General features: G+C 34.7%; 1 protein-coding gene across 4 annotated transcripts in view; it reads left to right on the top strand.

Moving 5' to 3' along the window:
* The window catches only part of grik2 (glutamate receptor, ionotropic, kainate 2), a 132145-nt gene extending 110019 nt beyond the window's left edge, over positions 1-22126 (top strand). For 2 of the 4 annotated variants that reach the window (XM_083551049.1, XM_083551048.1), the window contains exons 15-17: positions 3492-3717; positions 12803-13053; positions 20983-22126. In XM_083551049.1, coding sequence (XP_083407175.1) covers positions 3492-3717; positions 12803-13053; positions 20983-21147 — 642 coding nt within the window. In that variant the 3' untranslated portion in view covers positions 21148-22126. Of the gene's footprint in view, positions 1-3491; positions 3718-12802; positions 13054-13327; positions 16933-20982 lie in introns of those variants that run through there. The other 2 variants (XM_083551051.1, XM_083551050.1) reach the window with 1 other exon arrangement.
* The last annotated feature ends 2154 nt before the right edge of the window (positions 22127-24280 follow it).

The raw sequence follows: 24280 nt of genomic DNA, 5'->3' as shown, positions 1-24280 counted from the left end.
GGGGTGATGTGTTAGACAGTGCTCTCAATCACTATCAAAGAAGAATTGTGCTCATCTCTCCAGTACAGATCCAAAGACTAGTAGAATGAATGCTATGTAATGGTGTGTAACACAATGGCGCAATTTGTTTCTGTATTTAGATTTATACTTCAAGGTTTCATGGCCTAAACCAGAAGAATTTTTCAGTATGAATCACCGAAAAACACAGATGTGCATATTTATTGATATATTGATTTGTTTCTGTATTTATTTATTTCTCTTGTGCAGTTATTAATTTAGCTCTTTTTTAACTAACAAATTTAGTTGTTTTGATTTCCCCAAATCAGTAGCCTCTGTGGATTCCCAGTGCACACCTCTAGTCTCAAAAAGAAGCTCTGCAGGGGAAAAACAGTGGACCAAATCTACTTATTCTTTTAAATTCATTTCAAATAATCTGTTCATATTCATTTACATCCTTAGTGTATTTGAACAGTTTTTCTTTAAAGGGACATTTGTAGCTAACTAAATACAGCTACTGTAGCTACTGATACATAGTAACTTTCTATTTATCCAAATGATACTGATTTGATATTAGAATTTTATGTTTAAGAAAACAGTTCAAAATGGTCATCAAATGACCCAATCTGTATAATGACGAACAAAAAAGTTAATGTCTGACAGCATGAATCTAAAGATATAGACAGAATGCAGATTGAAAAATATTTTTCTTCATTTTTTTCTTCATTTTACTCAGATTTTAGTGTTTGGAAATTGGTTTGAGGCAGACACAACTGGACATTACTTTACCACTATTACACAGATTTACAAATTAAGTGGGAAACAAGAGTGTCAAATCAAACCAGAACTTTTTTTTAATTTAAAACCAGTCAGTTTTAATCATCATCACATAAAAAAGGGGCTCAGCAGAAAGAAACGGTTTTATGACATCAAGCTTCATAAGATCAACTTTTAAATCAGGCGAGCAACAAAACAAACTAAAAATACTTGAGTACATTTGTTAGCATAGAAAACTATAAAAGATTTTAGTAGTAACACAGTAGTAATATGTAAGTCGAAGTTATGACTTCCCAAAGTTACATTTTGAATCTTCAGGAAAATTCTTGAGCTTTTCTTCTGTTCTGAGACATAAACTATAATTGTTGTAAGTGCTGACAAATCTTCTAGCTGTTGGCCAAATTGTGCAAGACTCGAGTTGGAGGTAAATTTCTCTCTTCTGTTTTGTCCCTTTCATTTTCTTTCTCTCTCTACCTCAGTCTGCTGGTTTTGCCTTATCAGCACTCTATATTCTGCATGCTCAATCGGCTGATTTGTCAAGGGTGACTCCAAAAGATTCAGATAGGCACTCGGAAAATCACCCAGTTGATCTAAAATATCGACCGACCACAAGAAGTCATTATACACAATAATGGCAGGAGGGACCTTGAAGATGTGACTTAATTAGGTTTCAAATGCCTTCAGTATGGTTTTGGAGGGAAAATAAAACTATTGTGCTCTAAACAGCAGCATATTTTGCCGAGCTATAACGTGCCATATTACAATGTTTTTTTTTTTTTTTTTTCAGATATTTTTGCACAGAATTTATTCACGCTCCTTATTGACAGTTATTATTGTTTAGGACATCTTTTTGGATGTCAGGATGCACAGGCTTGGATGCAAATGCAAAGCAGAGTTTGCAGAGTAGATTAAGACAAACCTAAGGCAACATTAAATAGGAAGAGGGCATGTGATCACCATAAGGAAGGAATAGATGCTGAAACATAAACAGCACTGGAATAACATCAGAATTGTATCTGACAAATGCTTAGCAACATTAATAATAAGATGCAAGTCTTGCAGACATGTTTAGCTAGGTTTTTAAAGGAGAGTGTTTAATTGTAAACAGGTAATTGATTAGCACTACCGTGATTTAGAGCAGGGATATTCTAGCATTGATTAGTTATGTGATAGATTTTGTAGGTCATTTTGTAGTTACTGTAGTTATAGGTTTTCATTGATGTTTTATTGTTATCATCAAAAATACAGAAAATACTTGTGTGAATGGTTTTATTTAAGGCCCAAATCCATTATCTTACAAAAAAAATATTCAAATGTTTAAACACATTTATATCACTGTGACCTAGAAGCAAAAATGGTCCAATCATAGATTCCAATCAAATATTAAAGATGGAGTTGCAACCATTAAAACAAACAAAAACTTTGCTTTCACTAGTCTGAACAATCTAAGTGGAAGTCTATGATTTAAATAGATTTATAGGCTGTGTAGGTCTTATTCATGTGTAGAACAGACAGAATGAAGGAGTAAACAGGACAGATGGGGCTGCAGTTTTATGTAAGTGAGTTGCATCTCTTTCAGCTGGCATGGATTTAAACATTGGTTAAAATAGAAGCGCATCTGTTCTGTGAGACGCACAACTAAATTATGCTTCAGTAATGCTTTTGGTGTGAATTAGCCTTAATAATCATCAATGCAGTGGCACTGTTGCCATGGGACAGACGATGTCTAGAAGAACATAACATAAAGAAAGTGACAGGCTGATATAAATAGCTGTATTACTTCAGCAATATGTAACGTTGACTTATTTCATTTGATTTGTGGTGTGATAGAAACACAGCACAGAATCTACAATGTGGGCTGTCAGAAGCTAAACAGGACTTTTAAACCTCCTGTAGGCAGGAAAGATCGTTTTAGGATTTTGTTTATGCTAAGAGGGAGTTAGAGACCGGCATCGTTTGAAAATTTCATTGCGCAATAAGATTTTGAATGTCACCCCCCCACTGGTCTACCCATGCCTGTACCTGTGTGTTTATTTCTTAAAAGGGAAAAAGCACAAAACAAAGTAGAAAAATTGCTTACAGTACTGTATAACCAAACAAATTAGCAACATGCTGATGTTAAACCAATATATTATGCTAGAATGGAAACAGAGCATTCAGTATTTGTACATTACAAATGAAATAAAAAATATAGAATTTTATCATGTTCATGTACATAAAATATTATTAATTTAATTATTAATTAATTATTCATTTAGATACAATTATTTTTCATGTGGATTAAAAACAAATTGTAAATTGTATTGTATTGTATTGTATTGTATTGTATTGTATTGTATTGTATTGTATTGTATATATTCATAGCATGCAATAATGTTCATTAACAACATTATCCCTAAATATTACTTATGGCTTCCAAGTAAAATATATCAGCTGTCTACATGCACTAGGGTGTGCATTTCTGGATTGTGTAGGGCACACTCAGCATGCTACGAAGTGTGCTCAGTATCCGTGTATTCAGTATCATGCCCCTGTGAAATCAGTCCACATGTAAATGTAAATGTTTCTGATAATGGATTTTTCACAGTTTGCAATAGCCTATTGTGAAGATCAGCAGCCCTCTAGGAGCCATCATTTCTCACTGTTCCATAATGACCTGTAATTTGCCTAATGTTTTTTCTTTCTTTTTTTTTTTTTTACTGATATTTCCTCTACAGAAAACAAAGATCTCTACATATGACAAGATGTGGGAGTTCATGAGCAGTCGCAGGCATTCAGTCATGGTGAAGAGTGTGGAGGAGGGCATTCAGCGGGTGCTTACCTCCGATTATGCCTTCCTCATGGAGTCCACCACAATCGAGTACGTCATCCAGCGCAACTGCAATCTCACGCAAATAGGCGGCCTCATCGACTCCAAATCCTATGGTGTTGGCACTCCTATGGGTATGTAACATATTACGCAAACTCAAAATGTGACACTGACAATTTCACTATTAACAATTTTTATGATAATTAATTCTAGAACAAAGTAAAATTATGACACTATTATGTTCAGTTGTGATTTTCCAGAAGAGTATTTTTAGCAGCATAGAGTTTGGAGTGTTTGCATTGAAACTGGATTATGTTTTGTGTCATCTTTAATTAAATGCAGATAAATGTCATAATAATGGGCCTTTGGATTTTTAAATGGTCTGCATAATGCTCCTCTTACCAGATTGAAAATAATACAGTTCATTACTCTGACTGATAACACTATACATTGGTACTTCATCATTAAAATACTGAATAATAATTATCTCACACAATGTGTGCTACAATTACGCGCTGCTTCAAATGCATTTATTATTATTATTATTATTATTATTATTATTATTATTATTATTATTATTATTATTATTTTTTTTTAAATAATGATTATCTTTTATTATAATTATATATATAATTACTGCATGACAAAGATTTATTTTTAAATCCAGAAGTAGACCTTAAATGTAATGTCTGAGAAACTGGTTTTCTTTCCCAAGTGTCGGATCAGATTTAATTTAATGCTGATAATCTGTCTGTCTGATTAAATTTGCTTGTGTGGTTTTGCACACAGAATGCGTAGGAGAAAAAGGCATGAGGACAGTAAACATGCAGAGAAATGGGTACTGCATAAAATAGTAAGCAAATGAAAAGGGTGATGGCAAGACATTTCCATTGCAATGTGGAGGAGCGGGATTTGATTACCAGGCTCGGGCATAGATTGTCTTAATCCTGTTATACATGCAGCCCCATGGCTGAATTACTTGTAGAAATGGGGAAAAGAGTCACTGCTAAGTACCTGTGTCTGGAGAAAAATCCAGCCTTGAGACATTTTTATACAATGACCACATGTATAATCTTTGCTTATCACATTTCTGTGCTGAGGGAATTAACAGCTTACCATAAAACTGTTAGAATCCTTATTACATAGCGTATAACCCGAATAAATGCTCAAATAACCCACGAAACAGCTTTGGCATTTTTGGTGAGCTGTTTCTGTACATGATTTATCTACAATATCTTTATCTACATAAATCAGCAAATATGCAATCCATGCACATGCCAACTTTTATTATAATTATTTAAACATTTTAACACATAATATATGTAATAGAAAAAAGAAATCATTGCTTTGAAAGCACATCAGGTGAAACCATATGAAAAATCAAAGGCTTACTTTGGATTCAGGAGGTAAACAACACAAACACCACTGGTTGTCTAATCAGTGAATAGGAGCCTGGATTCTTTGTGTCAGTCAGAGGTTTCCACCTCGCTTTAGTGCAATATTTTAACTAGAGGAACATATAATTTTGTTGTGTTTTGCGGTGTGAAATCTGCTTCACCTCTTGTAACTGTTTATGTAAAGGCAGTGCATCTACACATTAGCACAGGGAATGGGTTCCTGTGGTTTCTTTTTACTGTTGTTGTTTTTTTTTTTTTATGTGTGCGTTTGGATGGTGTTGTGAGAAATACACACAGGGCATTCAGAAAAGGGTGCTTAGTATTATCTTTCCCATGTGTGCCATTTCCAGGCAGCTCAGCACAAGCCGTTTAAATTGCTAATTCTACTGTTTTAGTATCTGTTGCCATAAGCAGGCAGTTCTCCCTACCCTAGGTGCCATTTAGCATATATATCATTGACTTTAACGGAGCATGTTTGACAGGCTCCATTAATAATATAATATCTGATAATGTTGGATGCAAAGAAGTTGTCTGGCGGAGCTCCCTATGCTCTAGTGGACAGGTGCAAAAACATGTTTTGAGCAACAGAGCCTTCCAAAAAAATATTGAACTATAACATGAAATTGGTTGCATTTATTTAATGAGGTAGCTGTGCTTGGCTTCTTTCTGGATCTGCATGAATTAGATTTGTAAAATGAACAGTGCTACATGTCAAAGCAATACATGTCAAAGTGATGCTTCTTTGGTTATTACATGGATACCTGTCAGAGCAATGCATACAGTATAACATTTACACTTATTACATGGATACATGTCAAAGCAATACATATAACAGAGATATTTATTACAGTGGTACTTATCACAGCAATACGTATAACAGCGACATTTATCACAGCAATACTTATCACACTGATACGTCAAGCAATACTTATCATATTAAAACGTGTAACAGTGATACATGTTAGAGCAATACTTGTCCCTGTGATGGGTCAAGCAATACATATCTCTGCAATACATTTCAGATTGTTTCACAACATTACAGTGATACATATCACAGAAATACATTTAACATTAATACATGTCAGAGCAATACTTACAACATTAACTATCAGGGCAATACATGCCAGAGTGATACTTATCACAGCAATACCTAGCACATCATCACATTTCAAAACGATACACGTCAAAGCAATAGTTATCATTGCAGTATACCCCAAGCAATACTTATCACAGCTACACCTATTACACCTATTACACCTATATTGGTGTGGGGAGTGGTAGCTCCAGTGGTTAAGGTGCTGGGTTACTGGTCGGAGGTTCAAGCCCCGTATCGCCAAGCTGCCGCTCTTGGGCCCCTGAGCAAGGCCCTTAACCCCTTTGTGCTCCAGAGAACGCCGTATCATGGCTGACCCTGCGCTCTGACCCCAGCTTTTGAGCAAGCTGGGATATGTGAAAAACTAACTTCAATGTGCTGTAATGTATATGTGACAAATAAAAGCTATTCCATTATTCTATTACAGAGATTAAGGACAATACATGTGAAAGCAAAACAGTGATACATGTAGACATATTAAGTTAAAATATTGAGTCATTAAAGTTACTTTGTTTTGTACCTCCAGGGCAACCCTCTATCAAAGAACCCTTGGGGAATCCCTAAAGGTGACAATGTTTAAGCTTATGCTCCTTGAATACTCTCTATTATGATGCTACTTTTTATGTTAAAATGGGAGAACCTCTTCATACACCTCATCTATACTCATACAGTTTTTTAATATAGTTGTGATTGTGTTCATTGAAAATTATTGGAAAGAGACATAATTGTGTTACACTACATTGTTAGTAAATAAATAGGACAAAAGTGCGACAGGGAAGCTCTGCATTCAGAACCTCACAGCACCTATGACAACAGATGAATTAGAAAACAGTGTCCTAATCTCACGTTCGAAAAAAAGATCTATCCTTATTGCATGGCTTAACACTATACTGTAAACCCTGTAAGCACAGATATACTGTATAGGAGAGTAATAAAAAAAAGAATAAATAAATCACTAGGTCTGGGAAAAAACTTTCTATCCTACAATGTACCACAGACAACTATCATATAGAAGCTCACAATAATACAGATCACAGTTTTATCAATGACAATAATAGTTGTTTTCACTTCATTACAAAGCTAAATATTAGCATTTTTCTCAGGTTATATAATATATCCACATATATAGACATTTGTTCAAATATGCATAAAATGGTTAGGTGATTATCTAACCTGCACATGGATTTCAGAGTGAACATTGTACATTTTTGTTTCATTGTTAATAAATCCTGCTAATAACATGGCCAAGAAAGACTAAACTCAATTGTTTGGCTATTGTTTTATGAATATGGGAGGGCCAGTTGAAAAATGAAGATGGCTATATCATTATCCATCAGTGATTATTCGATGCATGTCAGAACTGGTCTGCTGGTTTTTTGACCATTTAGTTTTGCTGTGTCTTTTTTTCTAAGCTTCTAAATCAATATTTCATCCAAAATAATAGTCTGATATCTGAGTCATTGTGATACCCATTCATCATTCACAGATCCAAGAACTCTACCATACATCGACCATGTGAGCCTGTTAGCTGTAACTGAAAATGAGCTGTCGAGTTCTTATAATGGAAAGTAGTCTGGAAGAAAGTCATCTCAGTGTCTCATTAGTTTGCAGGGAAATAAATAATGGAAAAAAATAAGAGCTATAATGTTGAAAAATAAATACAATCATTATAAATATATAAACTTCACTCTTATGTTTCACAGGAAAAAAACAATATCCAGTTGTAGTTTGGTTTTATGTAACATAACAAATTTAAAAAAAAAAAAAAAAAAAAAAATACAGGTTGCTTTACAGTAATTTAAATCTATTTTTGAAACTCAGAAATATTTTAAATTGATTTAAAAATTATTATAAATCCCAAATACCTATGTATGCCAAATACCGTCAATACACTTTCCAAAATTTAAGATAGGATAAATAAAAGGTTTAAGCAAATGTGCAAATTAATTAACAAAATAAAAAGTAAAGTATCAAAGAAAAATCCACCTCAAATCAATATTTGGTGTGCCACTCTTCAGGTGTGCCACTCATCAGGTACACTTGCACACAGTTTTCGAAGGAACTCAGAAGTTAGGTTTTTTCAAACATCTTGGAGAACTAACCTCAGATCTTCTTTTGTCTCTTCATGTACTGTAAGCATGAGACAGACTCGCAGATGTTAAGATCAGGGCTCTGTGGGGGCAAAAACTATTACTTCCAGGACTCCTTATTCTTTTCCACACTGGAGATAGTTCTTAATGACATTGGCTGAATGTTTGGGGTGGTTGTCCTGCTGCAGAATACATTTGGGGTTAATCAAATGCCTCCCTGATGAATTTGCATGATTGATCTGCCTGTTTTTCTCAGCATGTGGACATTAATTAATCCTGACCAAATCTCCAACTCCATTTACAAAAATGCAGCCCCTTCTTGGATGCTTCTTGGATATATATATTTGACTCATCAGTCAAGAGCACCTACTGCCATTTCTCTCAACCATAGTTCCTATATTTTTGTGCATGGTTGAGTCTTTTAGCCTTGTTTGCATGTCAGATTTATAGCTGTTGGCCACAATTTACCATGAAGACTACATCTGGTCATAATTCCCCAGTCAGTAAATGGGTATACCTCGGTCCCACTGATTTCCGCAAGTTTATTGCTGATGGCATTGCTGGCTCTTCCGTTATCGAAAAAAAGTAAACATAATGTGTCTTTCATCCAGTGCATTAAGTTTCATTGGCCGGCCACTGTGTCTACGGTCCGCAAAATTGTCAGTTTATTTGTGTTTCTTCAAAATAGCTTGAACAGCACATCTAAAAACACGAGCCTGCTCTAAAATCTTTTTGAGACCTTGCTGATGCAATTACTTTGTGTCTTGTTGCTGTGCTCAGCCTGGCCATGGTGTGTGACCTGTGACATGAAGCTGTCATCCACAACCTCACCTTAGTAGCAGAGTTTCCCTGTTCCTCATCTAGTTTTAAACCTCCTACACAGCTGTTTCTGTTTTAGTTAATTACTGTTTCAACCTAAATAAAATATTTATGATAATTAGCACCTGCTTGGATTCTACAAAATACCAGACTTTGTGTGAAGTGTTCAATATTGAGAATAAATATTGAACACTTCAATATTAATTATTAAGAATTAAAAGACAAAAGGTAGTCAAACCATTTATTGATTTAATTTGTAATTTTTAATACTCTTCTGTATTTTCTCTCTCTCTCTCTCTCTCTCTCTCTCTCTCTCTCTCTCTCTCTCTCTCTCTCTCTCTCTCTCTCTATATATATATATATATATATATATATATATATATATATATATATATATATATATATATATATATATATATATATATATATGAGAACTGTGAACATCATTGTAAATAAATCCTAAGCTTCACTGTGCTTACATAAAATATTTCTTACAAAATGTTTTAATAGATGCCTTACATAAATCTCTTACACAGAAATCTTTTTTTTATAAAAAGGATTTGGAACAATAATATTGAAAAAATTTTATAGTCTACAAAGCAATTTGACAATTTATTAGAATAAAGACATGCTAAATGCTGCACGTGTAATTAAAACACTAACTGAAGATGAGTGAATTATAAGTTGCTCAAATTTGCCAACTGGTGTTTATCCAATTTTGAATATAAAATCTGAGGTTTCACAAAACTGTTACATTAACTCAACAATCAATCTAGCAATTAAATGTTAATAAAAAAAAAATGCAAAAACTGTTCAAGACAAAACAGTCTGGCAAGCACCAATACAATTTAAGATTATTTAGTGCAAAAGTGACACTGTAGCAGGTTGCTGTACCTCCAAGTTCTCTGGTTTTTTTTATTTCCTTAACGAAATGCATGTTGGTTGCTTGGTGACTCTAAATTGCCCCTAGGTGTAAATGAGGGTGTAAATATGTTTGTGAGTCCTTCCAGGCCTGTGGGTTGTTGAAGATGAAAATAAGATGAATAAATAGCATAGTGGACAGTTCACTTTTATCTGTAATGAAAACTAACTAAACTGAAAAAAATGTATACCCTTCAAATTCTTTACAAACCTATATTACATTGCCATATCATTGTAAAGGCACAGGTTTACTTGTTTTTTATATTGGATTTGCCTGGTATGTCTAATAAGTGCTACTGGACAGTTGTGTTTGTCCTCTGTGTATTGCAGAAATAGAAAGCACCCCAGTCAGCTTTCAGAGAACATGGCATGCCTTTTCCCCAGAGGGGTCATTAAGAGGAGTCATGTACTGTACCATGTCATCAAACATCTGCCAGGGGTGTGTTGGTTCAAGCTGGAATGCTAGCGTACAAGTAAACTGTTTTCCTTCCTCCTTGTCTGTCCATTTCTCCTGGGAAACACCCCCAACAATCCCTCTACTAATAATTAGTATAAATCTGCATTGCAGTTTTCTGGACACTGTTAATCATTTTCTGCTTAAGCAAAGCACCTTGTATTTGTCAACTATTTCCCAGTGGGCGATTCACTATGTTTACAAGATTCACAAGAGTATCTAACATTAAAAAGGCAGAGGAAATTACTGACAGTGCAAAGCTGTTTCTTGATGCAGCAGAGCATGAGTAGAGACCCATAGGAAGCACTTGATGAGGCTTTTTAGTGAAGTGTTGCTATTTCTACAGCATATATATCAACAAGATATATTTCTTTTCCAGTGGTACTTGAAGAAAATAACTGAAGCTGGCTGAAACAGGTCAACATATATCTGTTTTCCTGTTGCAACAGGACATTTGCAAGACTATGCGATTACATTACAGGACAATGCCCCAGAGATTCGTTCTCTGTTGTTCTTCATTGATGTGACAGAATACAGCTGTGGGACTTATTTGAAATTCATTCCAACCAGACATGAAGTAACCCTCTTTTGTTTTGACTGTAGGATTAGTTAATGGAGCCAAAGCTGTAAAGCTCATCTTCACTGCTCATTTAATGTTTTGTGTACAAACATGCTGCTTTACTAAATTCCTACTATTATCCAGTAATGTTAGACAAATGTATATTCCTTTAAGACATAACAGTGCTGTAATTTATTTTTTTTACATCTTACAATAAAACTCAAAGACATCAATATACTGTATTGTTCTGCCAGATTAAATAGTACACAGTTTCTCTTAGGTGATGAATCCAAAGGCAAAATACCAAACAACACAAATGAAAAGGAAGAAAACAAGAGCCTTAGAATATGTATATGAAAATAGTTGTCATTTTCACACGCCAGATTGCTCATGCTTGTGGCAATTGTTTTTAAAAATATTGAAAATGTGTACACTATATCACATATTTGTTTCAATTGCGGCATACTAGCACACTGATATATTTCTGAGGCAGTTAAAGATAGGTCAATTATACTTGCAAAACTAAGGAAATAAAAATACTGACTGGTATTATACATTAATTAATTAATTATTATTATTATTATTATATATTTTTTTTACTTTTTACATTAAACGCTGAACATGCACATTTTTATCCAGCTGTCATTTAATAAGGTAGTCAGATACCGCTACATTGTATGTACTGAGCTAAAATGTACTTTGTTAGAACAAGTATGATGGATTTTTGAACTGTTAGTTCTTAGAATTTCTGAATCACTTGTGAAAAATAAAAGGATTTACTAATCATTTTAATGATACATCAAATGTATATAAATGATTTAATAAATAACAGGAGTCCTGCTGCCAGCATTTCACTTCTTCACTCTAAACTAAATTTAGGAGTAGATGACTAACAAACATGGTTAAAATAATTATACTGGATCCAATGTTGCACTGCATTTCCTTTCAGATTAATCTAACTCCTACAACAAAGAGGATGTAGTCAGTTCAAGAAGATACGTGTTTCACAACATCACAGTGTGTGGGCACTCAGGTGGATTCAATCTTTGAAGTTTATTTAATGTAGGTGAGAGTACTATACAGTTTTAAATAACTTGGGTAAAAATAAAAAGTCATGTTATTGAGGCCCAACCACAGGAACATTTCCAACATCAAGGCTGTAATGAAGAAATGTACTGTATGTGTTCTTGCTCTGTTACACACCATCTTAAATAAAAAGTGCCATTCCCTGATGGGTTTTAATGAGTGGTGTGGAGTGGATGGAGCTTGGCCTGTTGACATGTGCATGCAGCAATAGGATGCTGACAATCCAGGAGGTTTCTTTCCTTGCATTCTGGGGATCAAAACAAAATAAGACCTGCATTTGGGGAACACTTCTAAGCCCATTTTGGTAAAGCATATATTCTCTAAGCCCATATTGAAAACACTAAGTCAAATTAAGTATGGCAACAAGTTTAATTAGACAGAAAATAAATAGATAAAACAAAAAAAAATGCAGATGCCTGGAATGTAATTGGGTTTTATTGGTGTGTTATCAGTGGCACCCTGGGAGCTATGTTTCAGCAAGCGGCGTTCAGCCAGAGGGCTTCTTGTGGCTCGCACAGTGCTCTAGTTGCAATTTCTCTCTATCTTTTCTCATCTAATCACCAGGCTTTCACAAAAAAAATGCACTCTATAGAGAAGTGCAGCATTCCTGCCACAGCAACTGATTTTATTTTTGTGTAAATCCTTCTTCGCCAGTTACCCCGCTTTCTCCCAATTTGATAAATTTGTGTTTCAAATAACAGGACAAATAGGGATTTCTGCTCTGCTAGTCATAATTCTTCCCCAGTCAAAAGATGTTGATCGTGTGTTTTTTGTTCTCTCCTTCTTTTTGACCTCGTCAGGCTCGCCATACCGAGATAAGATCACCATAGCAATCCTGCAGCTTCAGGAAGAAGGGAAGCTGCACATGATGAAAGAGAAATGGTGGAGAGGGAACGGCTGCCCGGAGGAAGAGAGTAAAGAGGCCAGCGCTCTAGGTGTGCAGAACATTGGAGGAATCTTCATTGTTCTGGCCGCTGGACTTGTTCTCTCAGTCTTTGTGGCAGTTGGAGAGTTCCTCTATAAATCTAAACAAAACGCACAACTTGAAAAGGTAAAGAAACACTTTCACATATTTGGACTGTAATAAAAATGTAACAGTTGTTTGACATGATAAAATGCAGCCATCCATTGCCACACTATCACATTGAGCTTTCAGTTTGCTCCATTGAGAGGTTTTAGTTTTAATTACATGCTTTATTGTTTTTGTGAATCTAGCTTGCTTTTTCTCTTTTTTCCTTACAAGATTGCATTTATGCATTAATGCACTCATATGTAAGGGTTGCAATAAAAAAGTGAAATGCATTTAATTGACAATATTTTTCCAGACATTGCCAGCTGGAGAGCCAGCAACTCTCCTTGATGTATGTCTCTGAAGACAGAAGGGATTTGGTTCATATGCTCAGATGACCACCATGCTTTTCATCTTGTCTCTCCTCTACAGCCCTGTCCTCACACACCTCATTTCACCTCATTTCTTTCTCTTTTGGTTTACTAAGTGCATGGGCTAAGCAAAGATTGTTGACACATTTGAAACAATATCAGCTGTAGAGTGATGTACATCGACCTGTACATCGCTCTGGATAAGGGCGTCTGCTAAATGCCGCAAATGTAAATCAGAATCGAGAAGTTTGAATAATTAAGAAAATACTTTATTTTCACATAGTGAGAATGTGATTTTTTTTTATTATATTCAAATCTTATATTTGTGTCTTTTAGTGATTATTTAAATTTTATTCAAATATATATTTATCCACAGTCCACAGAAAATATATAAGTTGTTTATAATACAAATAAATACAGCATTTGCAAAATAATGACTCCATCTGTGAATCACCAAATCACTTTGATGTGGTCCTAGTTCACTAGAGAAGTCTTTGGCACAGATTAGACATCATGAACATTACCTCAGCTCAGCTATATTTATTCTACTTGTTAAGCTTGTAACAACATGAAAAACATGACTACATACTCAGCTTTTCTTGTTGTACCTTTGTGAAAGCTTCCACTACCCATATGAGTTGTGAGTTCCAAATAGCCCCAATTAGCCCCTCTCAGCAGGGCTCTGGCTTTAAGAGCCATCTCCAGCACCCTCCATCGATCTCTTCCAGTGGTATTGTTTGTTCACTGAAAGCCACCATATTGATGTTTCAGCATAGCCTGTTGTGAGGTGTTATTCTGCAGGCAAGTCCTTAAGTTGACTTAAAAGGAGATGTTAACCATTGGGACACAGGACTGGCAAAATCTGCTTTTAAAAGGCAACTCCATTGAATTTCATGAAAAACAACAAAAACGATTAAAATGTTTTATGTAAAACCATAATAATATGATGCTCCAAGACCAGTGTATTTTAATAAAGGTCTGGGAGTTGGGTTTAATGTAAATGCTGCATGTTGAAGTCAGTGGTTGCGGTGGGGCTTACTTTCCCACTCTTTGTGGTAGTCCACTGGAAACCAAAAACACCACTGAGAAATCACTGAAAAGCAGGCCCTGTAAATGTAGTTTTAGTGCTCAGGTAATGGCAGGATGTTTTACTGTTGGGCAATACACAACTTAGTATTTTAAATATTGTGTAAGTCCACTTTGTGCCACAAAACAGCTTGGAACTGCCCAAAGACCTCAAGGTGTGTTGTGATATCTGGCAGCAATCCTTTAAGTCCTGTAAGTTGTGAGGTGGGGCCTCGATTGTGTAGAATTGTTTATACATCACCTCCTCTAAATGCTTGATCGGAGTGAGATATGGGGAATTTGGTGGCCAGGTCAACGATTCGTCATGTTCCTCAAACCACCTGCAGTGTGGCTGGGTGGATTATTCTGCTGAAAGAGGCTACTGTCATTAGGAAATATTGTTACTCTGAAGGGGTGGGCTTAGTTCACATTGCAACAATGCATTGATAGGTTGTACCTGTGAAAGTAACTTGCACATAAATGCCCAAGGTTTACCAGCAGGACATTGCTCATAGTATCGCAATGCCTCCGCTGGCTTACGTTTTGCCCATAATGCAACCTGGTGCCATCTCTTCCCCAGGTAAGAAAAGCACACACCCACCCATGCACACGATCTGAAAGAAAATGTGATTCTTAAGAATGGATCACCTTTTTACATTTCTCCTTGCTCCAGTTCAGATGCTCACATGCTCATTACAGACATTTTTGGCAGTGGACATAAGTCTGTAGTCATGCAGCCCCAATACACAACCTGTAATACAGTGTGTTTTGACACTGTTCCATAATAGACAACATTAGAATTTTCAGCATTTTGTGCAATAACAGCTCTTTGGTGGGATCAGAATAAAAAGGCTTGTGTTTGCTCCCATCTGCCCTGTGCATTAATGAGTCTTGGGAGTCCATAACCCTGTCACAGTTTGACCAGTTCTTTCTTTGTCCATCTTTGGTCAGTTCTAAAATCTCCTAACCAGGAAAATCCACAAGATCTGCAGTTTTCTAGATGCTTTGACCAAGCACACAGTTTGGCCATCACAATTGAGTCACTAATCTTTATATTGCTAATTTTTCCAACTGACTGTTCACTTGCTGTCTAATATAGCTCATCCCTTAACAAGTGCCACTTTAACAAAATACAGGATGTTATTATCTTTACTTGCTAATGTTTTTGATGGTATGTATGATCAGTGTAAATAAAAAGCCAGAGAAAATGGAAGAATTAAATCATGTTTTTACCATAGTGGTGAAAAAGAAAATACAAATGTAACTGATGCATTTGGAATAATCCATAGCTCTTTGCAAAACAGCTGCCATGCAGTCATAGTTCTTTTTTACAAACTGGTAAAGAAAAGCATTCCCTCTATGTTCCTGAGATTGCAGGTTTGAATCTTGATGTATAAGAAAGTGAATGGATTGCACTGTCCTCTTAGTGTGCTACCCCCTGCCACTGAATAACCAGCAGTACAAAAAGATGCAGTCGGAGGAAGCATGTGTTAGACTTTTCCTTACTGGGTTGGTAGCTGTTGTGTGTTAGGGGAGTGCTGCCCAGTGGGTTGGAATTGGCCTTGAGTAAATCAGTGAAAAAATACAGCTAGAAAGCTATAAATGGAGCTGTTACCTTTTTAGCCTACTATTTAGTTCACACTCTATGACTCATTTATATATTTCACAGCAACTGTAATGTTGTTTCATTTATTAGAGATCAAAATTTTATGTTAGCTGCTTTCCCACAATAAGTGAGTATATATATCATGCACACTGTCAGACCTGAACTGCCAGTTTATCATAAACATGCGTTACTACTGCATACGATCAAATAAAGTTTATTAGCTCGACAAAATAAGCTTAGTGTGCACGAAGCCACTTTCCATGTGTTGGTGGTAAACGGGACATTTATTACACAGATGGTTTCTGAACATGGGGGCGTGACAACAGGAAAAGAGGCAGCTGGAGTTGCTCTTTAATGAACAAGGCAATATGGGCATGGTAGCAACTTTCGAGAGCAGGACATGATGTAAGAGATGGATACTGCCTAAAACATGCGGCTTTACCATGGAACATGCTTAATGTACTGCGATTTATAGTGCGAGTGAACAAAATGATCAATTCAAATAAAATAACACATTTTACAGGATTTCTTTTGTTTGGGAATTTTCTATTCGGATTGCTGTCCTTTTTTACACTCGAGAATACAGGAAATCTGACAGTATTCACAGAGGTAGGAGTTAAAGCAACAATCCCTTACCTTATAAGTAAAAGCAAATGTGGATATTAGTGATATCTGTATGACTATGCATCTCATTTTTGATGACGTTACCATTTGAGTGCTATATATTTTCACACCCACCTCTGATTACGTCACAGCTTTGCACATCGAATTATTTTTTCAATATGCTTTCATCACTCCATTGATTCTGTGCATCTATACAGTACTGCCCTTTGTTAACTTTTCATATGCACTTAAATAAATCTTTTACAACAATAATGGCATTTTTTCTTGTTCCTGTTTTTTATGCATTTTTGCCTTCATGCTTTTTTCTGTCATCCTTCTTCCATCTTCCTCCTTTTTCTGCCACCCACACTTTCCTGTGTTAAATCTGTGCTTACTGCTCTCTGAACTGCTTAAAAGTAAACTTGTCTCCTGAGACTTAGAAACAAGCAGCTGAGGGTAAAAAAGTAAAAACACACACACATGCACAAAACACACACACACACACACACACACACACACACACACACACACACACACACACACACACACACACACTAACACAGATATTAATAACAAATAATATTAGTTATCTGTTAGAAAATGTCTTCCATTTTATTCAATCTGATTTATTGCTTTACAAAAACCATACATCCAACAACAGATAGCACAAAGTTTACATTAACATACAATACAAAATATGCCTAGCTGCAAGTGTCTGACTTCATGAAAAATTTGGTTTAAGAGGTGAGCCTGATGGGATTAGCTTTCTGTACATACAGTACATACACATGACACATGGATGTTATCCAGTGTGGACAATATTGCATAAAAATGTTATTCCAAGTGGTGTCTTACATCAAATATTATATTTTTTCCCCCACAATATTGCAGCAAGAAATCTGACCTTATTTTAGCAAATTTGTCTTGAATCACAAAAACTAGTTAAAAATCCAACTTTTACTGGACAATGTTCACACACCGCTAGACAATAAGTAAACCACTGCCAAACACAAGGAAGTTAATTCAAGTTTACTTGACCAAATACTCACACTTTCTTTAATAGGCTTTTTTCATTATTTTGTTTATAAATGCAAGCAAGTTAGTTGATGAACTAATGTCTTATTTGATATTTATCTTTTTTCTATAATGTATTTATTTTAATACTTAATATTAACATTTAAGTTTATAACAGCTAAATGCGAAACAAAAATCGTCATGGTTATTAAACAGATAACAGGATTTCACAGTTGAAAAATTTCTGTAATATTTACTTGTTGGCACAATTTGTTCAGACATTGCACATTTATTATATCAAAGTTACACTTGGAAATAAGCGGATAATTATGTATAGTCATGTAGCATCAAATTAAAGATTGGCTCAAAGCAGTAACACAACACCAACAGTATGGATAGCTACATGTTATGTACATCTCCTGGGTGGTTGCATTGTAAATAACCTCAATAAGTTGTATTTTTATAGGAAATCAAAAAAAGGAGACCCAGCAGTTTATATTAAAAAATATATATTATTGATTATATGTTTATATATGTTCAAGTTTAAGTTTATTTATATTGTGCTTTTCACAATGGACATTGTCTCAAAGCAGCTTTACAGAACTTGAATAAAAGTGAATTATGTGTATCTATCTATCTATCTATCTATCTATCTATCTATCTATCTATCTATCTATCTATCTATCTATCTATCTATCTATCTATCTATCTATCTATCTATCTATCTATATATATATATATATACACACATATACACATATACATATATAACAATTACACTGGAAGTAGAGCCACAATTTAAAGTGGGAAAAGAATATCTTCTAGAAAACTTCCATCATTATCCATCTGAGGTATAGGTGACATTACAGTCTTATTATTCTTCCATCAAAGATGCAGTCTATCTATCAGGAGAGACAGTGTAGCGCAGATGGATATAATGAATTGAAAACTGTCCAAAAAAATCATGAAATCTAAAGAAGAGATCTTGATGTTCATTGTGCTGGACTAGGGAAATTGTACCACTCTGAAAGACAGAGAAAAAACCATACAAAGTGGAGTAATAAATACTGTGCTGTCAAACTAATGACACTTCTATTAATGCACAGATCTCTTTCAATAAAATCGCTATCCAAAGTGTGTCTCTCTTATGTATATGTTTGATTGTATATTTACATAATAGATAGTGTGAACGTTCTATTTAGTCATTCAATAAGTATTCCATCAACAGCAGCAGTACAGACCAACAGAGAATAGATGCTGTAGGTGGTAAACTTGAGACAAAGAAAAAAAGAGGTGACCTGAATTCCAAATCTTAATGTCCAATACTCCATACTGCAATCTTAAACCCAAAAAATTTCCAGTTCAAAATACTTTAATTACAGGGTCTCATTTCATCAAGCTAAATATAAATTCATCTGGACTTTATGTTTTGGTAGTAGCATTTACATTTTGAAACTATGTAAATCTCTCAAATTCAGATCAACGTACGCATCATTCTTCTGCTAAAGTATGTGTGTAAAGTCACACAAAAGAAAAATCTAATGAAAACCTCAACTTTAGTTCATTTCCATGGATTGTTGCACATAGAATGTACTGTTACATTTAAACTGTGTGCTTTTGTTACTTATACAATGTTTAGCTAGTGCTCTATTAAAATAGAATTGCTGTGGAGTCTAAATCATGAAGAGCCTAAAGACATTTTTGTGAAAAACACTTACATTTTATATTACTAGCACTGATGTTAGTAAAATAATGAAGAAAGTGGACCAAAACAAATGACTTATTTAATTATGGCAGATAAATTGAGAATTTGCCAGGCTGTATACATATAACCAGTCAGAAACATACACCTAAGCTGATAGAAGATTAAGCACTTAGTTTTAATACACTAGAAAAATCATATTTTCTGTCATAGTAGTAAGTCAGAATTGTGACTTATGGTATGTATTTCACACTACCTTGCTGGATCATTTTGTGCTCACAGTTGTTTGTACTTTGATGACGTTTGTGGGCTTCACTAAATGCAAATGAGTTACGCTGTGCACATGTTTGGTCATTTACGGGTGATTGCATTCATCAGCATGGACACACGAGTAGGACGAAAATCAGTGCTTTTGAAACTGGCTGAAATTCCAGTAAAAATTCTTCTTCTTCTTCTTCTTCTTCTTCTTCTTCATCTTCTTCTTCTTCTTCTTCTTCTTCTTCTTCTTCTTCTTCTTCTTCTTCTTCTTTTCAAATTAATAAATTTGATCTATTATTGCTATATTGTTTAATTTTGTCTTATACTACCAATGTTAAGGCAACACTACAACTACTACTACTACTACTACTAATACTACTACTACTAATAATAATAATATTATTAATAGTATTATTTGTTTCTAATCATTAATTAATATTAATAATACTTAATAATATTAATTAATTAATATTAATAATACTTAATAATCAGTTTTACAAACATAAGTAACATAAGCCCAGTAAAAATATAAAGAAATGCCATTAATTAATATAATTTAATACTATTAATTGTGAATTGGTATTAATTAATATATTGATAAGGATATATATTTTTAAATCATCAAATATAAACATTATATAATATAAACATGTATACATTTTTTTATGCATTCACATCCATACAATATCAAGCGCTTCTGACATTTCATCTCAGCATTTATTTTGTTCTCTGAATTAAATGTTACATTTACTTGTATGATTTTTTTTGTATGAACAGAAACTCTCAGAACAAAGACTACAGAAAAAAGGGAATCTTGAATATGCAGCACACAATCAAATATTTATCAGGGGACATTTTTGTAGACAGCAAAGCATCTCTCTTTTTCTGATTGTTGAATGCAGCACTTACAAATGACACAGTGTCTCTGGGAGAGCAAACATGTGGAGGAGGGAGAGGAGAGGTAGCAGCTTAATTGGCCATGCAGCTTCGTGGGATTTGAGTCTGAGGAAATGTAATATGCATCAACAAGTCATGGTGCTGCAGCAGCAAGGCAGGAAAAAAAAGCTGAGTGAAATCTTCTATAGAGAAAACGCTTTAGTTATGATGCGGTCTGTGTGCATCCAGAAGGACAGCAGCATTGATCATAGTGCTTTTGCTCTCTCATGCCTCTTTTTTCTTTTTCTCCCTAGCCTTCAACTTCCACTCCTTTGCATATGTATTACTCCACAGCATGTTCATCAACTCCTACATTAAACTTGTTCTCTGTATTAGACAGCCAATATTAATGATGTCTTTTTTTTAATAAGTAAGAAATAGCTGATCAGCTGCGTTTTCTTTCTCATCCCTCACAGAGGTCGTTCTGCAGCGCCATGATGGAGGAGCTGCGAGTGTCCCTCAAGTGCCAGCGCCGACTCAAACACAAGCCTCAGCCACCTGTCATGGTCAAAACAGAGGAAGTGATCAACATGCACACCTTCAATGACCGGAGATTACCAGGCAAAGAGACCATGGCATAAAGCAGACATTTGCTCTCTCGCTCTCTTTTTAAAGACAGAGGAAGAAAGTAAAGGAAAGAGATTTGTAGAGCAGGGCGATAGAGCTACATTTATACTTGGGGGGGTGGGAGATTAGGAACATGATTGTTCAGTGTTAAATGTCATTATTGTTTTAAAACAATTAGCTATTCGGGGCGAAAAAAAAAGAAACTGCAACATATTTCCTGTGGAAATAACTTTGATTTTGGGCAAAATTAAAGTGAGTTACCTCATCACTCATGTCACCAGGGCAAGAGCTGATTGGTACTTGTGTTTGGAATATTTTATGAAGTAAATACGGAGAGAGCTATAGGAACGAGATCAAGCTGTATATGGCTGAAGGTGGACTATCCCTTCATTTTGTTCATGTTAGTTTAGGTTTGTGAATCTGTATTGATCTCTTTGGGCAGCTTGACCATTCTCTGTCTAGAGGCCACATAGAGAGCAGTCGAGTACATTAAAGAGAACTAAATGACTGATGTAGACAATATGGGGCAGGGGATTCTCTAATTACATGGGCAAACCAGTATAAAATATTTTTATTGTGTATATTTCAGCTGTTTATTTAATGGTCCAAGTCCCAGTCATGGTAGGAGAAACCAAACATAGCTGATTAAAAATACTGAATTATATTTAGAGTCACTGCAGAACTCCTCTGTATCAAAGACATTTTTTGATCTCAATCACCTGAAAGGAGGAGATATATCAGGCATCAGGCAATAAACAACTTAATTTGCTTGCATTTCAATTCATGACCCACAGAATTTTTTGAGGATGATGGAAGGGAAGAATCACCGTGGTTACTTTGTGATACATTGACACAGTAAAAACATGGAACATGCCTATGAAGATTCCCAGGAGGCTCATCACCACTACAAAATATAGATCAGTTCCAGGAATTGGGAAAAAACACAGTCAATGACTCCCCCAACACACACACACACACACACACACACACACACACACACACACACACACACACACACACACACACACACACACACACACACACACACACACACACACACACACAGAGAGAAAAAAAGAAAACTAGCATCAAAGCTGTCATGCTATATTTATTCAAATATTTATTACTTTTTATTTATTGTTAATTAATAATTTGACAAACTCTATCTACATGCATTAAGTAAGCATCAGTGCTTTTTTTCCACACAGTCCAATTCATTCCAATGTCAAGTTTCTTGTTTGTAAATTTTTGTGAATTTTATTTCAGGAAACAGGAATCCTCACAAACTTGTGCAAATGCAAAATTTATATGAAGTGTTTTTTGTATGAAGAAAAAAAAAAAACTCAGTTTTGTAATAATTTTTATCAACACAAGATTGACCATGGGCATCCTTCTCTTCTTCTGGTGGAAGGAATGCCATCAGGAATAGCCAAGAGTGTAAAATATATGGAGGCCCTGGGACTGCTGTGTGTCCACATGGACCAACTTCATAAGATCACACAAACACATCCAGGACCATAGCACCAGGTCTGTGTAAAGAGGATACAGAGTCAGTGTCCATGACACATTGCCTCCATGGACATAAGTCACCTTTAAGGTCCATGAAAAGAAAAGTGTGCTAAACATGCCAGGCAGTGTTGAAATGACAAACATTTTGGACAAATCCTATTTTTATCGTGTAAAATAATCATATTTAAAGAAAGATATTTTTACTTGGGGTAAATAATAGTAACGATAATACTAATGATACTAAAATATATACACATATATAGATATTTACAAAGAGTGTCCTGGAGATGACCACTGTTACTTTTCATTACACACCCGACTTACAATAGACTGCTAGGAGTGCAGAGAACATGTGAGTAAATGGTTAAAATGGGTAAGATGTCTTTAAAAACATTTCGAGATTCTAAACTAATTTTGACCATGTTGTGAAATCAGAATTAATTGTGCACACAATTTACTGTCTAAAGTTGATGCACAAGTTTAAAGAAAACCATTAAAAAGTTAAACAGACTTGCCTCTTAGCCTTCATCATTTTCTTACATGTACAGAAAAAATGGCTACTCATTCATCATCATATTTATATCCCATGCACAGTTAAATGATCAAGCAAAGCAAAGACAAATAAGAATTTATTTAATAACCAAATGAGTAAGCAATCACACATGGCAGGACGTGCTGTTTTAACTCCATTGAAAAATCTATATGTGTGTTACAAGCATGATAAACATGATAAAAAATGTTTCCTTCTCTTGTTTACCGTTTTCCACAAATTCCAGTTATCACTTACTTTATAGCAGCTGTAAACCATCATTTCCTCACCTGTCTCTCGATTCTGTGCCTTTATGTTTAAAACAAAAGATAAAACAACTTGTTATAATACAAATATCCTGGAAAGGAGAAAATCCTCTGTCCTGTACACTCTCTTGTGGTGGAAAATGCACTGATTACAAAGGACTGGCACTTGAAATTCCTTCTATAGTTGTTAAAAAAAAAACATCTCATAACAGTACTTCAAAAATTTATGATTATCTATTAATATCTTTTTGTTTATGTAACTTGTCACCACACAACTACCTGTAAATGGGCTATTCCTACAGACAGAATAATATATTACAATGCTTATATTTATATACAATCATTTCAACTGTTGAAACTATTGCCAAATGGTTGTTATAATAAATATATAGAATATATACAGTATAGCTGTTGTACAAATATATAGAACATTGTCTCAGGATGTTATAGAAAATGTATCAACACCTTTTGACCAAATTGAATTGAAAATGAACAGTGCCATAGTAGAACACTGAAGCAAATAAATAACTCGAACATTCAAGTCTTACATATAATTAAACTCTAAAGTGAATATAGTTTGACATTTGGTGACAATGACAAATGTAACTTTTGTAATTGCTATGGAAATTGAGGCAGTCTCATTTTTACTTTTCATTCAATTATATGACTGTAAAATGTAATAATGAAATATATAATAAAAAATATATAAAAATATGTTAAAATATGATTTTACAAAATCACAAGACATTTCAAATGACGAAAGATGTCCCAAGCATTTTCATTTGAATAAATACAAGCTTTTTTTTTGTGTCATTGTTTCAACACTATTTCAACTGAAATTAA

This window comes from Silurus aristotelis (assembly GCF_946808225.1).
Source record: "Silurus aristotelis genome assembly, chromosome: 1".
In the NCBI taxonomy this organism is placed as follows: domain Eukaryota; kingdom Metazoa; phylum Chordata; class Actinopteri; order Siluriformes; family Siluridae; genus Silurus; species Silurus aristotelis.
The sequence above is the reverse complement of the archived record's forward strand: the minus strand, read 5'-3'. Positions and strand labels throughout refer to the sequence as shown.